At 39.9% G+C, this 13,264-nt stretch overlaps 1 protein-coding gene across 2 annotated transcripts; it reads left to right on the top strand.

Annotated features, from left to right (window-relative positions):
• The first annotated feature begins 220 nt into the window (after positions 1-220).
• On the top strand, positions 221-12,663 carry naa25 (N-alpha-acetyltransferase 25, NatB auxiliary subunit). 2 transcript variants are annotated; one of them, XM_034123355.1, is made up of 24 exons: positions 221-352; positions 2,076-2,161; positions 2,441-2,579; positions 2,672-2,790; positions 2,943-3,017; positions 3,108-3,215; positions 3,346-3,424; positions 3,771-3,882; positions 3,967-4,056; positions 4,299-4,471; positions 4,568-4,680; positions 4,773-4,980; positions 6,102-6,191; positions 6,275-6,455; positions 7,044-7,143; positions 7,254-7,405; positions 7,491-7,616; positions 8,159-8,402; positions 9,008-9,131; positions 9,219-9,284; positions 9,383-9,480; positions 9,571-9,681; positions 9,790-9,930; positions 11,126-12,663. In XM_034123355.1, the coding sequence occupies exons 1-24, from the start codon at positions 295-297 to the stop codon at positions 11,246-11,248; spliced, it is 2,916 nt and encodes a 971-aa protein (XP_033979246.1). In that variant the 5' UTR covers positions 221-294; the 3' UTR covers positions 11,249-12,663. The 2 variants fall into 2 exon arrangements, with proteins under 2 accessions (XP_033979246.1, XP_033979247.1); XM_034123356.1 differs by lacking the exons at positions 221-352; positions 2,076-2,161; positions 2,441-2,579 and having other exon boundaries at positions 2,704-2,790; positions 2,883-3,017.
• Positions 12,664-13,264: the final 601 nt, after the last annotated feature.

Below are 13,264 nucleotides of genomic sequence, written 5' to 3'. Positions count from 1 at the left end.
CGGGCCATTCTGCACAATGAATGAGTAGACTGCTTGTGTTGGTAGTTAAATACGAATACCTTTGTGTTTATATAATAAAACATAATAAAGTAGAATATTTTACAATCAGTGTTAGCAATTTGACTCAACTACAAGAACTGAGTATTTTTATTCTGATAGTTGTACAGATGTATACATACATTTAAACCTGGCTGTGCTCAGAAAACAATGACAGCGAGAGAAATCCTTTAATCGCTCACTGTGGCAGCGCGCAGTACGCATGCGCGAACATTTACCCAGCAGGTAAACTCCACCATGGCGGCGAGAGGCCATGTGCAGGATCCCAACGACAGGAGACTCAGACCCATATACGGTAAGGACTCAATGGGGAGTTATACAAATACGCGTAATTTGATGTTCCAGAAACATCCTTGGGTTGTATACGGGTGTATGTGTATTAAAGTGGAAGGTTTTTGGGTCAGAAGGCAGCAATGCGGCCCCACCAGCTCAGACCACGGACTCTGGTGCCTGCAGCGCCCAATGACAGTGCACCTTACCCGGTCTGAAACCAAGCCCTTGTATGGCAAGAGTCTCCAGTTGAAACCGTTTCCTCCAGGTTAAAGCAGTAGATATACTTGGTGGTGTAAAAACAATGAATGGTGCAGAAATGTCTGTTGTGTGGTTTTGCACATTCTCAAAGTCGAACTCCTTTTTTGCTAACGGTCGCTATTTGACAGCTAGCTAGCATGCTAATATGTCAGCTAGCAGGGTACCCCATAGATATACTGAAACTGTATGTATGTTACAAATAAAAGTTATGATTGTATGCGTGTTATGTGCTTTGTGTTGACAACAAGTTCCGTTGTGATTAGCTGTCTGCGTCCATTCTGAATGTGTAGCTGCTTTGTAGCTATCCAAAGCTCAAACGTTTAGCTAGCAGAGCATCAGGTTCATAATAGTAGAAGGACAATGCTTCAAGCTAACTCCGGCTAGCTTGTTAGCATGGAGCTGTCACAGCTCACGGTCCTCTAGCAGAACAGAATTAAAAGGCTGATAAATGACAGGAATAACAGATATTACTGTGTTTTGATTACAGTGTTGGAAGTATTCAGATATTTTACTTTTGTGAACGTACTACTATCACACTGAAATACTCTACTGTGAGTAAAAGCTCTGCATTCAAACCCCTTTTTAAAGTAAAAGTATTATCTGCTAAATGTACTTCACGTATTCATTGTACAACAATCTCCCCCGTCAGTGTTTTTAGAATGTATATAATGTGTTTAGTTTATTTCTGCTGCATTAATGATTATGTTGCATTTCTTCGTGCTGTAGATGTTTAAGGTTATGCTGGTTTACAATCTTTATATACTGTTGGGTAGTTTAATCTGGAAAAATGTATCACATTCTATAAAAACCAATATATGTTTGTTGTGTCGTTTTAAAAACCACGCAATTGGACTTTTCATCACAAAGAAAAACCCTTTTTAGTCATTTATTTATACTTTCTTTAATTCAACTTGAAGCATGTTACTGCACTGTGGATTATGTTGAAGCAGTTGTGACGTTTTTAACTCTTAACTCTTCTGCTGCAGTGACATTAAAATGTAGTTTTTGAAAGTTGAAACCCATAAATAAGTTAGCTTGTGTCTCTGTATTTGCATGTATGGCTGGAGCTTCAGGGTTGCTAAGTTTGGCAGTAGAGCATGAACTTATCAACCCTGGATCTAACTGATAAATCCACGTTCCTCACATTTATGTAGGCTTTCATCAACTTTTGGTGCTTCTCTGATCACAGTTTGAACACAGAGAATAGACATGACATAATCTCAGTGTGCTGTCTGGCACAGTTAATGTTGGCAGCCAGCTGTCCTGAAGGGGTTGAATTGAGGTGTCTCTGTTTGTGTGTCACATACTTCAACATTCGAAAACCATTCAGAAAAGCATTTCAAGTTATGGTGACACTTGATCTTCAGCTAACAATTATTTTTGTTGTTCATTTTTTCCTGAATATTTTCTCAAGTAATAGGACCATGTTTTGGTCTCAAAATTACAACTATTGAATCCCCAATTCAATGTTTTTTGTATTTTCCCAGATTACCTTGATAATGGCAACAATAAAATGGCTATACAGCAGGCAGATAAACTGCTGAAGAAACACAAGGACCTGCACTGTGCCAAGGTGGGTGACTAAGTAATTCTCACCAGAAGTGTTGAATTGTGGGTTTTTATTTCTACCGTTGGCATTCTTAGTAAGATCGATTGGATGAAGCCTTTCCTTTTTTGTTTTACTTCAAGAGTCCTTATTCACCATTTTCCACAATTGTTGACTTGCTGCATACATGTTGCATGCCTGAGCTCTGAAAATGTCACCCAAAGATTGATTTTACCTCAACATAATGTTTTATGAAGTCTGAAAAGAAAACAATTTGTAGAATATTTTATATTTTTGTCCTTACAGGTACTAAAGGCTATTGGCCTTCAGAGGACTGGAAAGCAGGATGAGGCTTTTACTTTGGCCCAGGAAGTGGCCACTCTCGAGCCGACTGATGACAACTCGCTACAAGCTCTGACTATTCTGTACAGAGAGATGCATCGTCGTGAGTACACACACACACACATACATACATACATCAATTAAATACTAAAGTGACTGAATTTTGAATATTGTTGTTGTTGTTGTTGTTCACAGCGGAGTTGGTCACCAAGCTGTATGAAGCTGCGGTGAAGAAGGTTCCCCTCAGTGAGGAGTATCACTCTCACCTCTTCATGGCTTACGCTCGCGTGGGAGAGTACAAGAAGATGCAGCAGGTGAGAAAACCCAGGTCCACCCTCTGCATATAAACATGCAAACGCACAGTACTAACAGCTGTGGCTTTTGTGCTTCATTGCTAATTAAAAAGATGGACATATAATCAGAATAATGAAGAGGATGTTGATGACTTCATCTTGGCACTTTACAGGCAGGGATGGCCTTGTATAAAATCGTCCCCAAGAATCCTTATTACTTCTGGTCGGTCATGAGTCTGGTGATGCAGGTACTGGCGGGCTTTTTTTGTTAAACACAGACACTCTCATTTCCTAAATATTTTCAAAATTCTGAAACTAACATGTTATATGTTGTGTAGGCCATCTCAGCACAGGATGAAAAACTGTCCCAAACCATGTTCCTGCCTCTGGCTGAACGCATGGTGGAGAAAATGGTGAAGGAGGAGAAGATTGAAGCAGAAGCAGAGGTGAGTGAAGGATTGTTATTCCAACATATCTGGCCTTAAAGATGCATTTTAACACTTGTATGTTGGGTCCTCAAATATGTTACAGCAAGCATATTTACAATTGTGTCTGGCTTGTTCTGTGTGCCTTTAGGTGCAGCTGTATTTCATGATCCTGGAGCGCTTGGGAAAGTGTGTGGAGGCTCTCGAAGTGATCCGGGGCCCACTTGGGGGTAGGTGTATGTGCCTCTGTTCTTGTAAAGCCTGAGAGATCATCGTATTTATTTATAAAGACAATGGACACACTCATCTTTATCTCTGCATGTCAGTTGCAGTCAGTCCTCAGTGGCAGTCAGTTGGCTTATTTTATTATGACAACAATAGCATTTTCAAAGTAGTACACCAATCATGCAGAGCATCAAACAGCATTGATCAAATCCAGTAATACACAATGAAAACAATTACAAATCCTAATTAAGTGTTACTTGAACTTGTTGTTTGAAGTTTAGTTAAATGGTAATAATACATCGGATTTAGAGACCAGCTGACCTTTTTTTAATTTTTTTTTTCCTCCAACAGAGAAGCTTACCAGTGAGCTGCAAAGTCGAGAAAACAAGTGTATGATGCTCTACCAGAGACTCAAGCGCTGGCCGGAGTGCAACTCGCTGGCCCACAAGCTGCTACTCAAAAAGTGAGAAAAGACTCTTCTGTGAACATGAGAGAAACTACTGATCACTGACAAACATCATTTACAAACCTGTGTTTCTGTTTCTAGTCCTGATGATTGGCAGTTCTACTCCTGCTATTTTGACTCTCTCTTCTACCTGATCGATCAGTCATGGAGTCCTCCAGAAGAAGGAGATCAGTGAGTATAAAGGATTTCTATCTGATGTGTTTTTAATGCAGAGGCCCATTTAGATATGACAGGGTTTTTAAAACATTCTATACATTGGCAAATAACATTTTAATTTATACATTAACAATTGTAAAGCATAAAAGAAAATATGGTGGTCAATGTTGATATTTTGACAGGCCTTTCGAAATCAATCAATGTAGGGGAAACAGTGTAATATTGACCAGCATTGATCTGTGCCTGTCTGTCTGCAGCTGTCCGGAGGGTCCGGTGCATCACACTGTGACTGAAGTGGTGAGGTTCGTGGTGGACAGGGTTAAAGGGGAGGACGGCAAAGACTCTCGTTCACTCAGGGGACCCTATTTAGCTCGTCTTGAATTAATTCACAGACTGAGAGAAAGGGGCTGTCCTGAAGAAAGCCTGTTAGGTAAAACACATGGACTGTAAAAACAGTATCTCTTTTTTTGAGTTTCACCCTTTCCCGGTTTTTTAGCCCAATGTGACTTTATGTGGCTTTGAACAGGTGAGCCTTTAGAGCTCATGGTGCAGTTCTTTGGGAAGTTTGGAGACAAACCTTGCTGCATCACCGACCTAAAAATATACCTCCATCTGCTCGCTCCTGATCAACACGTGCAGGTGAGTAACAGCAGCATCATGGACATGACACTTGTGCATTTATTGTATGAGTTGTGATGTGAAATGCATCTCTTCTCTCGTCAACCTTTCAGTTCATTAACCTTCTGAGTGAAGCGGTCCCTCTGGGGGAGCAGGGAGAGGAGGGGTTTGCTTTTCCGGACGACACCAAAGCGATGCAGAGGCATTTATGTGTGTGTCAGCTGAGTCGAGCAATCGGGCTGCATCACGCTCTGGACGTGGACGGGAAACTGCGGCTAATCACCGAGCTCAAAGCTCACTATCGCTATGGACTCAAGTTTGGTAAGAACATCACTTTTATTCACTTTTTATACTCGTTTTTTAATTTTTTTAAACAATCCTTTTGTACATGGAGCAAAGAGACGTGACTTCTTGTAATTACCAAAATCAGACAGATATACTCAGTGACTGGAAAATGGAAGCTCTTTTTCATTAGCTCAATTGTTCTGGTAACAGCAGTGATTTGTCACCATGGCAGTACATCAGTTCTTGTTCTTTGTTGTTGCGTTCACACAGCATCTGGAGAACTGTGAAGTGTTTGCAAATTATACTGACAGAGAAGAAACAAAGTCAACACGTTGCTTTTTGTTCTTTGCTGTTGAATGACTCTGATGCTTCAATGGATCTCAGTGAGGACATATGAAGAGATGGAAAAGAAGTCAGAATGTTGAAAATAATAATAATAGTTGGCTATCATTTTTCTGTTGATTGACTAACAGTTGCAGCTCTTTTTTTAACACCATTTCTCGTAACTTGCTTGAACCGTGTTTGGCAAAAAGAGCAGATTTACACCTTTTTGAAAAGACATGACCATGCCTGAACTAATCCTCCTAGAAGCCAACAGCATAATGATTTCAATACTCAGTAAGCCATTCACATGCAAAGCAAATTTGCATGTACTTTTTTGCATATGGAAAGAGCTGTGAGAAGGACAAATGGCAGCATTAGCATTGACATCCGATTTTAAACCTTGTTCAAGTTTTATGCAACTCCGATTTTAGTTCAACCAGCAACACTCTTGTCAAACATTGTCAGAACATGTGTGTGTTTGTATGATCTCATTTGTGGGAACAAAATCAGTTTTCACTCACTCATATTACACTTGAATGCCTCTAATAATCAGAGGACTTATCCTCCCACTTGGGACAAAAAGCTGCAATAAGTTTATTGTAGGATGTTGGGTTTGTGTTAGGAATGTTGTAGTTATGAGACTCTCTATCTTTCATTAAACTATTTTAAATATTCTTATGAGCCAAGTTCTTGTACAACTTTTTTACCATAAGGTAAAATTAAACACTGATGCATTTGAGAAGATTTTCATACATTTCAAAATCAGGTTTTCCTGTCAACAGTTGCTGCCATACAGTAGTTTGTTCTGATTGGTTGATATCTGTGTTTCACAGGGAAGAACGCGGTGAAGACGGAGCTGCAGTTTTCTGATATGTATTGTCTCATGGCAGCTCATGTATACATTGACTTATGGAAGGAGACAGGTGAGTTTTTCTTTCTCTTCTTCCAGATCTTTTCTCTGTCTCAGTGACATCATCTCTAAACGTGTTACACTCTGTTGTTGCAGGCAATGACAACTATGTGTGGCAGAGTTTGGGGGTCCTCCACGAGGGTCTGACTCTCAGCCCCTCCAACGCCCAGTTCAAGCTGCTGCTGCTGCTCGTCTACTGTCAGCTGGGAGCCTTTGAGCCTGTGGTGGACCTTTACTCCAGCCTGGATGCCAAGCATGTACAGCATGACACCATTGGGTCAGTACAAATACACAACTGCATCTGTGCTTGTATTTATTAGGGGGGAAAAGGATGACAAAGAAGTATACGCACTTACACTTACCTGTTAGTTTTTTTTGACAGTTAGGAGCGCTAGATAATGATATAAACCAAATGTGTGTGGAGAAAAAGAATTCTATATCTGTAGACATTTTCATGTATAGGCGATTAATGTAGGTAACTAAACTATTTGGGTATTTCTGCCAGAGTCATTAAAAGGGCTTGTATATTTGTAATTTAAAAAAAAATGAATGTACATTTGATTAAAACAGTCAACATATTTATTTCTGTAATGTTTCCCATTGTAATATTACAAATATTCCTTTAGAGATATTAGTCAAGGAGTGAATTGATAAATGCATTTAGTAAAACATGATTTGCCAAATGCAGCTTGTTGTTTCATCACTTTACACATACGTTTATAGAAAGGTGATACAATGATTTGACTTCAGTGCTAAAATAACCATTTTTGGCCAGCTAAAACTGATATCTTTCCTTTTCTGTCATGTTTGATGATTTAGCAAGAGATTTGAGTATAAAAATGTTTTTTCTTGTTCTCTCTTCCAGGTTTCTGTTAACACGTTATGCCGAGTCATTGGGTCAGTTTGCTGCAGCCTCCCAGACCTGTAATTTCTCCCTCAGGTTTTTCCACTCTAACCAGAAAGATGTAAGTCCACCCCTGTTTGTGATTTCTGACTCTTTTAAAGCTGGGGTACATGTTTTCTTATACCTTTGTTGTCTTTTCTTTATCTCTCCTTCCCTCTTTCTTTCTTCCAGACCTCGGAGTATATCATCCAGGCGTATAAATACGGAGCGTTCGAGAAAATCCCAGAGTTCATCGCTCTCAGGAACAGGTTGAACCAATCGCTGCACTTCGCCCAGTGTCGCACTGAGAGGATGCTGCTGGATCTGTTCCTAGAGGCCGATATGTGAGAATATATTGGAACATCAAGCACTGAGTTATAGCGACTTGTGCAGGAAAGTTCTTCATTTAGACGTTGCCTTGTCTTCCAGTGTGTTGAGTCTGGAGGAGAGCGTGAAGGCCATGTCTTTGTCTCCAGAGGAGGATGACATCCCCTGGGACACCATGAGGGACAACAGAGACCTTACCGTTTTCACCAGCTGGGACCCTAAAGACAGGTATGTTAATATCTTATTTTTTGGGAGAAAATAAGAAGTATCTAAATTAATTGCACCAATTTAGTTGTAGGTATAGTCTGACTCTTTTGTAGTTGCAAAGTTAGCAGAAAAGGCATTGTTTACCTGTCTTTATCAGGATGTTAAGCCATATTTACTCGTTAGCATAAGAGTACAGGGTCTGCTTCTGCAAATTCTGCATTGCTCCATGCAGGATCTTAGGGGTAAGTCTATGCTAGCCAAGCTAAATGGCAATGGGTTAGTTTCGTACTGGTTGCAAGTGTCCCAATTATTTGGAAGCAAAGATTTATTTAAGTTGGCAGAATAGACTATTTTCCAGTCCTAAGCAAACAATGTGCAATATACCACAGATGAAGATAGATTGTTGAATAAGACCACATTGATTTATTAACATGTCCACTGTCCATATCACATTACATTCACATTTGTACATGTTTTGTACCTTTTTATTTATTGTGGAATAAAGGTCTTCAACAAAACATTTTCCTCATCGTTTCAACCCGTGTTCCTCGTTCCCTCCACAGAATGTTAACTGAGGAGCACCGGCGTCGCTCTCTAGAGGAAGAGTCAGTGTGGCTCAGGTTGCGCTCTCTAACACTTCGCATCCTCGCCTCCTTGGCCGATCTGGGACACACGCCATCGCAACAAAACTCTGAGAAGGTCAACGAAAACGGAGTGGGAGACAAGGGCTCGATCCTCCGCAGCCTGCTGTCTCAGCTCAACCAGACCCTGCAGACAGCCGCTCAGATAGCAGAGAAACCCACACAGGTACGTGAGAGGTGAAGCAAGGGTTTTAGGAGGCAAAGAAATCCCTCTGATTCACATAATGACAGCCCTAAATCTGTCTCATACGTACATTGCCAATAATATTAAGAGAACATAAGGAACTGAAAAAAGAGGGAGAGGAAAAACGTATCATGTAAGACAACTGTTGTGTTTATCAGTGATTTGACCAACTTTGAAATTAGTAAAGAAAATGTTACACCTGAACTCGCCCCAAATCTTAAGAGCACCACAAACATCAGGACAGATAGCTTGCTCAGTGGCAGCAGGGCACAGGCTAGAAAACTGGGGAAGAATAGATTACAAGCATTTTCTTTATCGTTATTTATCCACCAACATTAAGATATTGGCTGCCCTATTCTATTAGCTGTCCTGGTGGCTTAAACAATTCTTATCTTATTTGTTCTGTCTCTTTTAAAACTTTATCCTACCTCGGAGCAACATTAAAGTTACACTTGTCTGTAAATGAACATCTCTGCATAATCAACCTTTTTGTTGTGGAAGAATGAACATCTTTGCAGTACATTTGGGTTACATAATGTAAGAGTTGTGTGAGTTCATTGCTGTAATGATGTCTTGTTGTACTGCAGTATCCATTCCTGGGCCCCCCCTCCACCCGCCTGGCCGCAGCTCTGTCCACTGGGAGTTGTCAGTGCCAGGCTGCAGCGCTCCAGCTGTCTGTCCACCTGCAGGACCTGGAGACTGCTGGACTTGGTAAGAAGAGATGGCAGTAACATCACGCAGATCAATGCTGGGTTAATGCTTTCATTCTCACAACCCCATTTATTTTTCCTCTCTTAGATGAGTCGTCAGAGCTTCAAACCCAGATCTGTAATGGTTTCAAATCATTAGTAGTTCAACTTCAAGGTGAGTTAGCAGCTGGATTTCTACGTTTTCAGCTCAATAAATTGCAAAGGTGTATTATTTGTCCGTTGTGCTTCATTCTTCTTTCTTTCTTCGCACAGAAATACTGAATAAATGCAAAGGGGATGTATTGGAAATGAAAGACAGCAAATTGAAAACGCAACCCTCCTTATTAGAAAACCTTATCTTCTTTGTTGAGGTGAGACATCTTTTCTTCCACACTTTTTCTTACCTGCTTTCTACTGGATCTGATGCATTTCATTTTTCAACATGTTCATTTTTTGTACAGACGGTGTGCATAGTCCTGTGGATGGCTAGTCACTGTGCCAAGATTCTCCGACCACTCAAGACTAGTCTACAGAAGAAAAAGAAGAAGAAAAAGGATACAAGCACTGCTCTGGTACAGGTTCACCTTGAAATCTTCCTCATTAACTAATATATTAGTAACTCATTATCCTGTAGTTGACTTTAAAAGTGATTCTAAGCTGATGATTTGTGTGTGTTGCAGCCGGCGGTGGTGTGTGGGTTCCAGGAGCTGACAGGAAGCGTGCAGGAGCTGATCACTCAGGCGTTGGACTATATAAAGAACCAAGAAACTGAAATCACGGCCATTAAACTGTCCGGTTTAAGCTTGGAAGGACCCACAGAGGTGAGAGAGCAGACACCAAGGTTTATTTTTTCCTTCTCTCTGGATTTCAATAAACACCATTAAACATTGTTTTTTTTAAAGCAAGCCTTCACCAATACAAATGTGCACTTCCACAAACATTGAGATTCATTCGTCTCCTTTAGCTAGTTGTACAATGCCTTTATAACCTGCTGGTTCTGTAACTCAAGAATTTCCCAATTCAGGATTTAAAAAAATCTGCTTAGAAAAAGAGACTCGTGAGAGCGTTTTCAATTCAGACAACAATATATTTTCATTCTGTTTTAATGTAATAAAGGGTCAGGGTTAGGAAGACACTGTCCAGTTTGTTAAACTGACTTTTCTGTATTAAAAAAAAAATTAAAAAATTTTTACATTATGGTTCCCAGAAATGTATTTTAGCAACCAAATGAAGGGATTATGTAACCTGTGAGTCCGGTGCTTGATAATATTTAATGTCACCTATTTTGCAAAATCCACTTTTTATGTGTTTTATACATCAACATGTGTCCCCTCTGTGTAAAGAGATTCTGAAAGTTTCAGGAAAAAAGATTCTCTCACTTTTTGTCCTGATCCATTTATATAAAAACCTGTCTGAAAATGAGCTGATCAGATTTTGGCCACTTTGTGATGTCATAACGATTTTTGGGCTTGTGTAACCATTAGCCAATCACCAACCAAGGTAACCCCCCCCCCCCCCCCCCCCCCCCCCACCTTATCACCTGAATCTCCTCCTAGAGCACCATTGTGTTCTTTTTAACCAAATATCTCTCAGAGGGGCGTGGGGAGGGGCTCCTTATTTTCATCTAAAGTAACAGACAGAGAATCAGCACTTTTGAAACAGGGCTGAAACAGAGGGGATTATGGGATGCTACAATAATCTGTTTGGAGCAAAACACTTCAGAGACATGTATATATTGTATATATCTGAGACTTATAATATATTGATGAAAAAACGTATAATAGCGGACCTTTAAGAGTCTATACCAGAATACAATGTTTGCAGAAGCTGCAGATAAATGATCAACAAGGAACATCTCTTGATCTTGATGTTTTTCGCCCCTTGGCCACTTTGAAAGGACATTGGATGTGAAAGCATGATCAGCCGATGTCCTTGCTTAAATGAAATAAATATGATGTTATGTAGTCCACAATGAGCTGATGGCTCTCTGATATACCCTCAATGTTTGTGTTTCAGGAGGAAGTGTCGTTTGCGAAGGCTGCTATGGACAAGGTGCAGAGCAGTTACCTGCGCTCGCTACAGGAAGTGGGAGATCTGCTCAAGAAGAGAGCGGAAACTATTAAGAACCTCAAGATCTGAACACCATCACACACACCCAGAGAAAGAAGACTTTACCCCCCACCCCCTCCCTCCCTCATAACCCCCCCTACACCACCGTCTCTCAGCCCACCAGCTAACATAGGAGTCCCACAACCCGCCCGAGCACACAGTCGTCTCTGACCTCCTTCCTCTCCATGCATATTTCTCCACTCATCGTTTGTGAACTCTCAATCTGGATTTTACTTTTCCATTTCGTCAACGCACACACCTCTGGGACATTTGCAACTCTTATAGCACACTAGCTTGTAAGTCAACTTGTGAATTTATACAGCAATTATAAGTGAAAACGAGGAAAAAAGGACTTTTTTTTTTTTTTTAAACAAACGTAGAGCAAATTAGGATAAATAAGCCGTTTTAGATGAAATAATCTCATTAATTATTGTACATAGTGAAGAGCAACTACCACAACCCTCCTTGACTAAATGAGAATATAAGACACAATAAACCACTATTGTCTCGGTTTGTCAGTTATGTTTCCCTTTGTTTTTCTGGTGAGAACAATCAAAGAAACACACAGAGACACTAAGGAGGAAAGTTACTTCAATGAGCTGCTTTTCCATCCGTTTCTCTCCATCATGAACTAGCAGCCACAATGTTGCATTGAACTGTCACGCATTATGGAAATATGGACACCTGGTTACCTACAGACTGAAGTTTCCCATTCAAAATATGTTTTTTCTTTCTTTCTTTTTGCTTTGTGTGTTTCTTTTAAAGTGGAACCACCTCTGTAGTTGCAGTATTATAAAGAGAAATGGTGGGATGAGTTAAATGACATTTTTTAAAAGCCTGAATTGTCTGCCTACTATTGTTGATTTTTATTTTTGTAATACCAGTAGAAGTTGTGCTTTTAAACATGTCTACTTTGGAATTGGGTTGTTCCAGCACAACAACAAATCATGGAGTAACACAAAATAACACGCCTTTAAGACTGGTCTAATTAATATTACAAAAGAGGCCACATGCATTTATCTTTATATGAATATTGGTCACTTTATGTTTCTCATCATCCAGGATGTATCACGGCAGGCATGGCATATCTAGCTAAATGCAACCACTAGAAGTGAAATATGTACAACCTCTTCATGGATATCCATGATTTAGTGACAAAATGAAAAGTGCAGAAACAAATTTAATTAGCTAGAATGCATGTCTCTGGCATTCAGTGTGTGCTGTAGTGCGATCCAGCCCTGAACATCAAGAGGACTTTGTCCACTTTGACCCAGATCGGAAAATACAGATAGTAATATTCAGTCAAGTTGCAGCTCTGTAGAACAGTATAATTGTCATACTGTCATAACTTGCATAAATGCAGACGGATGTGTTTGACAGACTAATATTGGACCTAATTGTAAATATAAAGTTAAGGCAGCCTTTTTTTCAGGTAAAGTGTGAAAGGACTTTGGTGTGTTTTTTTTAAATCAGCTGCAGTAGATACTAAGATTTCTCTTGTGTTAACATTTTTTGTCATTCCTGTTTAAGACACCCAACACCTTTCCCCCAAAAAACCATTACATCAGCTTCAGCATCTTCTCAGAAAAATAAGCATCTTCTGCTAATATTATTAACCAATGGGAGATAAAGAGAGACATAGTTTACAAATATAACCCAGGAGCACTGACGGTGGACTGCAGGTAGCGTGCAGTTGGATTTCTTTTAGTTTTAGTATTTTATTAAGACTTTGGCAGAGTGATGTGATAGAGTGAGTACATGTTGAATCCTCCCCTTCCCGTTAGTCTTGTATCCAAATTCAATCACAAACACGCCTGCTAGTAAATGGCTTTTTTTCTTTTACACTCGAGCCCCATGTGTCTGAATGGATCCGCAATTTGAGAGAAGATGTTTGTAATCTGACTACATGTTGTTGATGAGGTTCTGAAAAATGGTTGACAATCCGGAGTGTCATCTCACCACCCTCTTTTGTTAGAAAATGGAAAACAGAAACACTGGAATGTCAAAGCTTTTTTAATTAAAAAAAGTTAATGTGAGAAATTGCTT

The sequence above is a fragment of the Trematomus bernacchii genome, unplaced genomic scaffold, assembly GCF_902827165.1.
Source record: "Trematomus bernacchii unplaced genomic scaffold, fTreBer1.1, whole genome shotgun sequence".
Lineage (NCBI taxonomy): Eukaryota > Metazoa > Chordata > Actinopteri > Perciformes > Nototheniidae > Trematomus > Trematomus bernacchii.
Note: the sequence above shows the minus strand (reverse complement) of the source record. Positions and strands in the feature narration are given on the sequence as shown.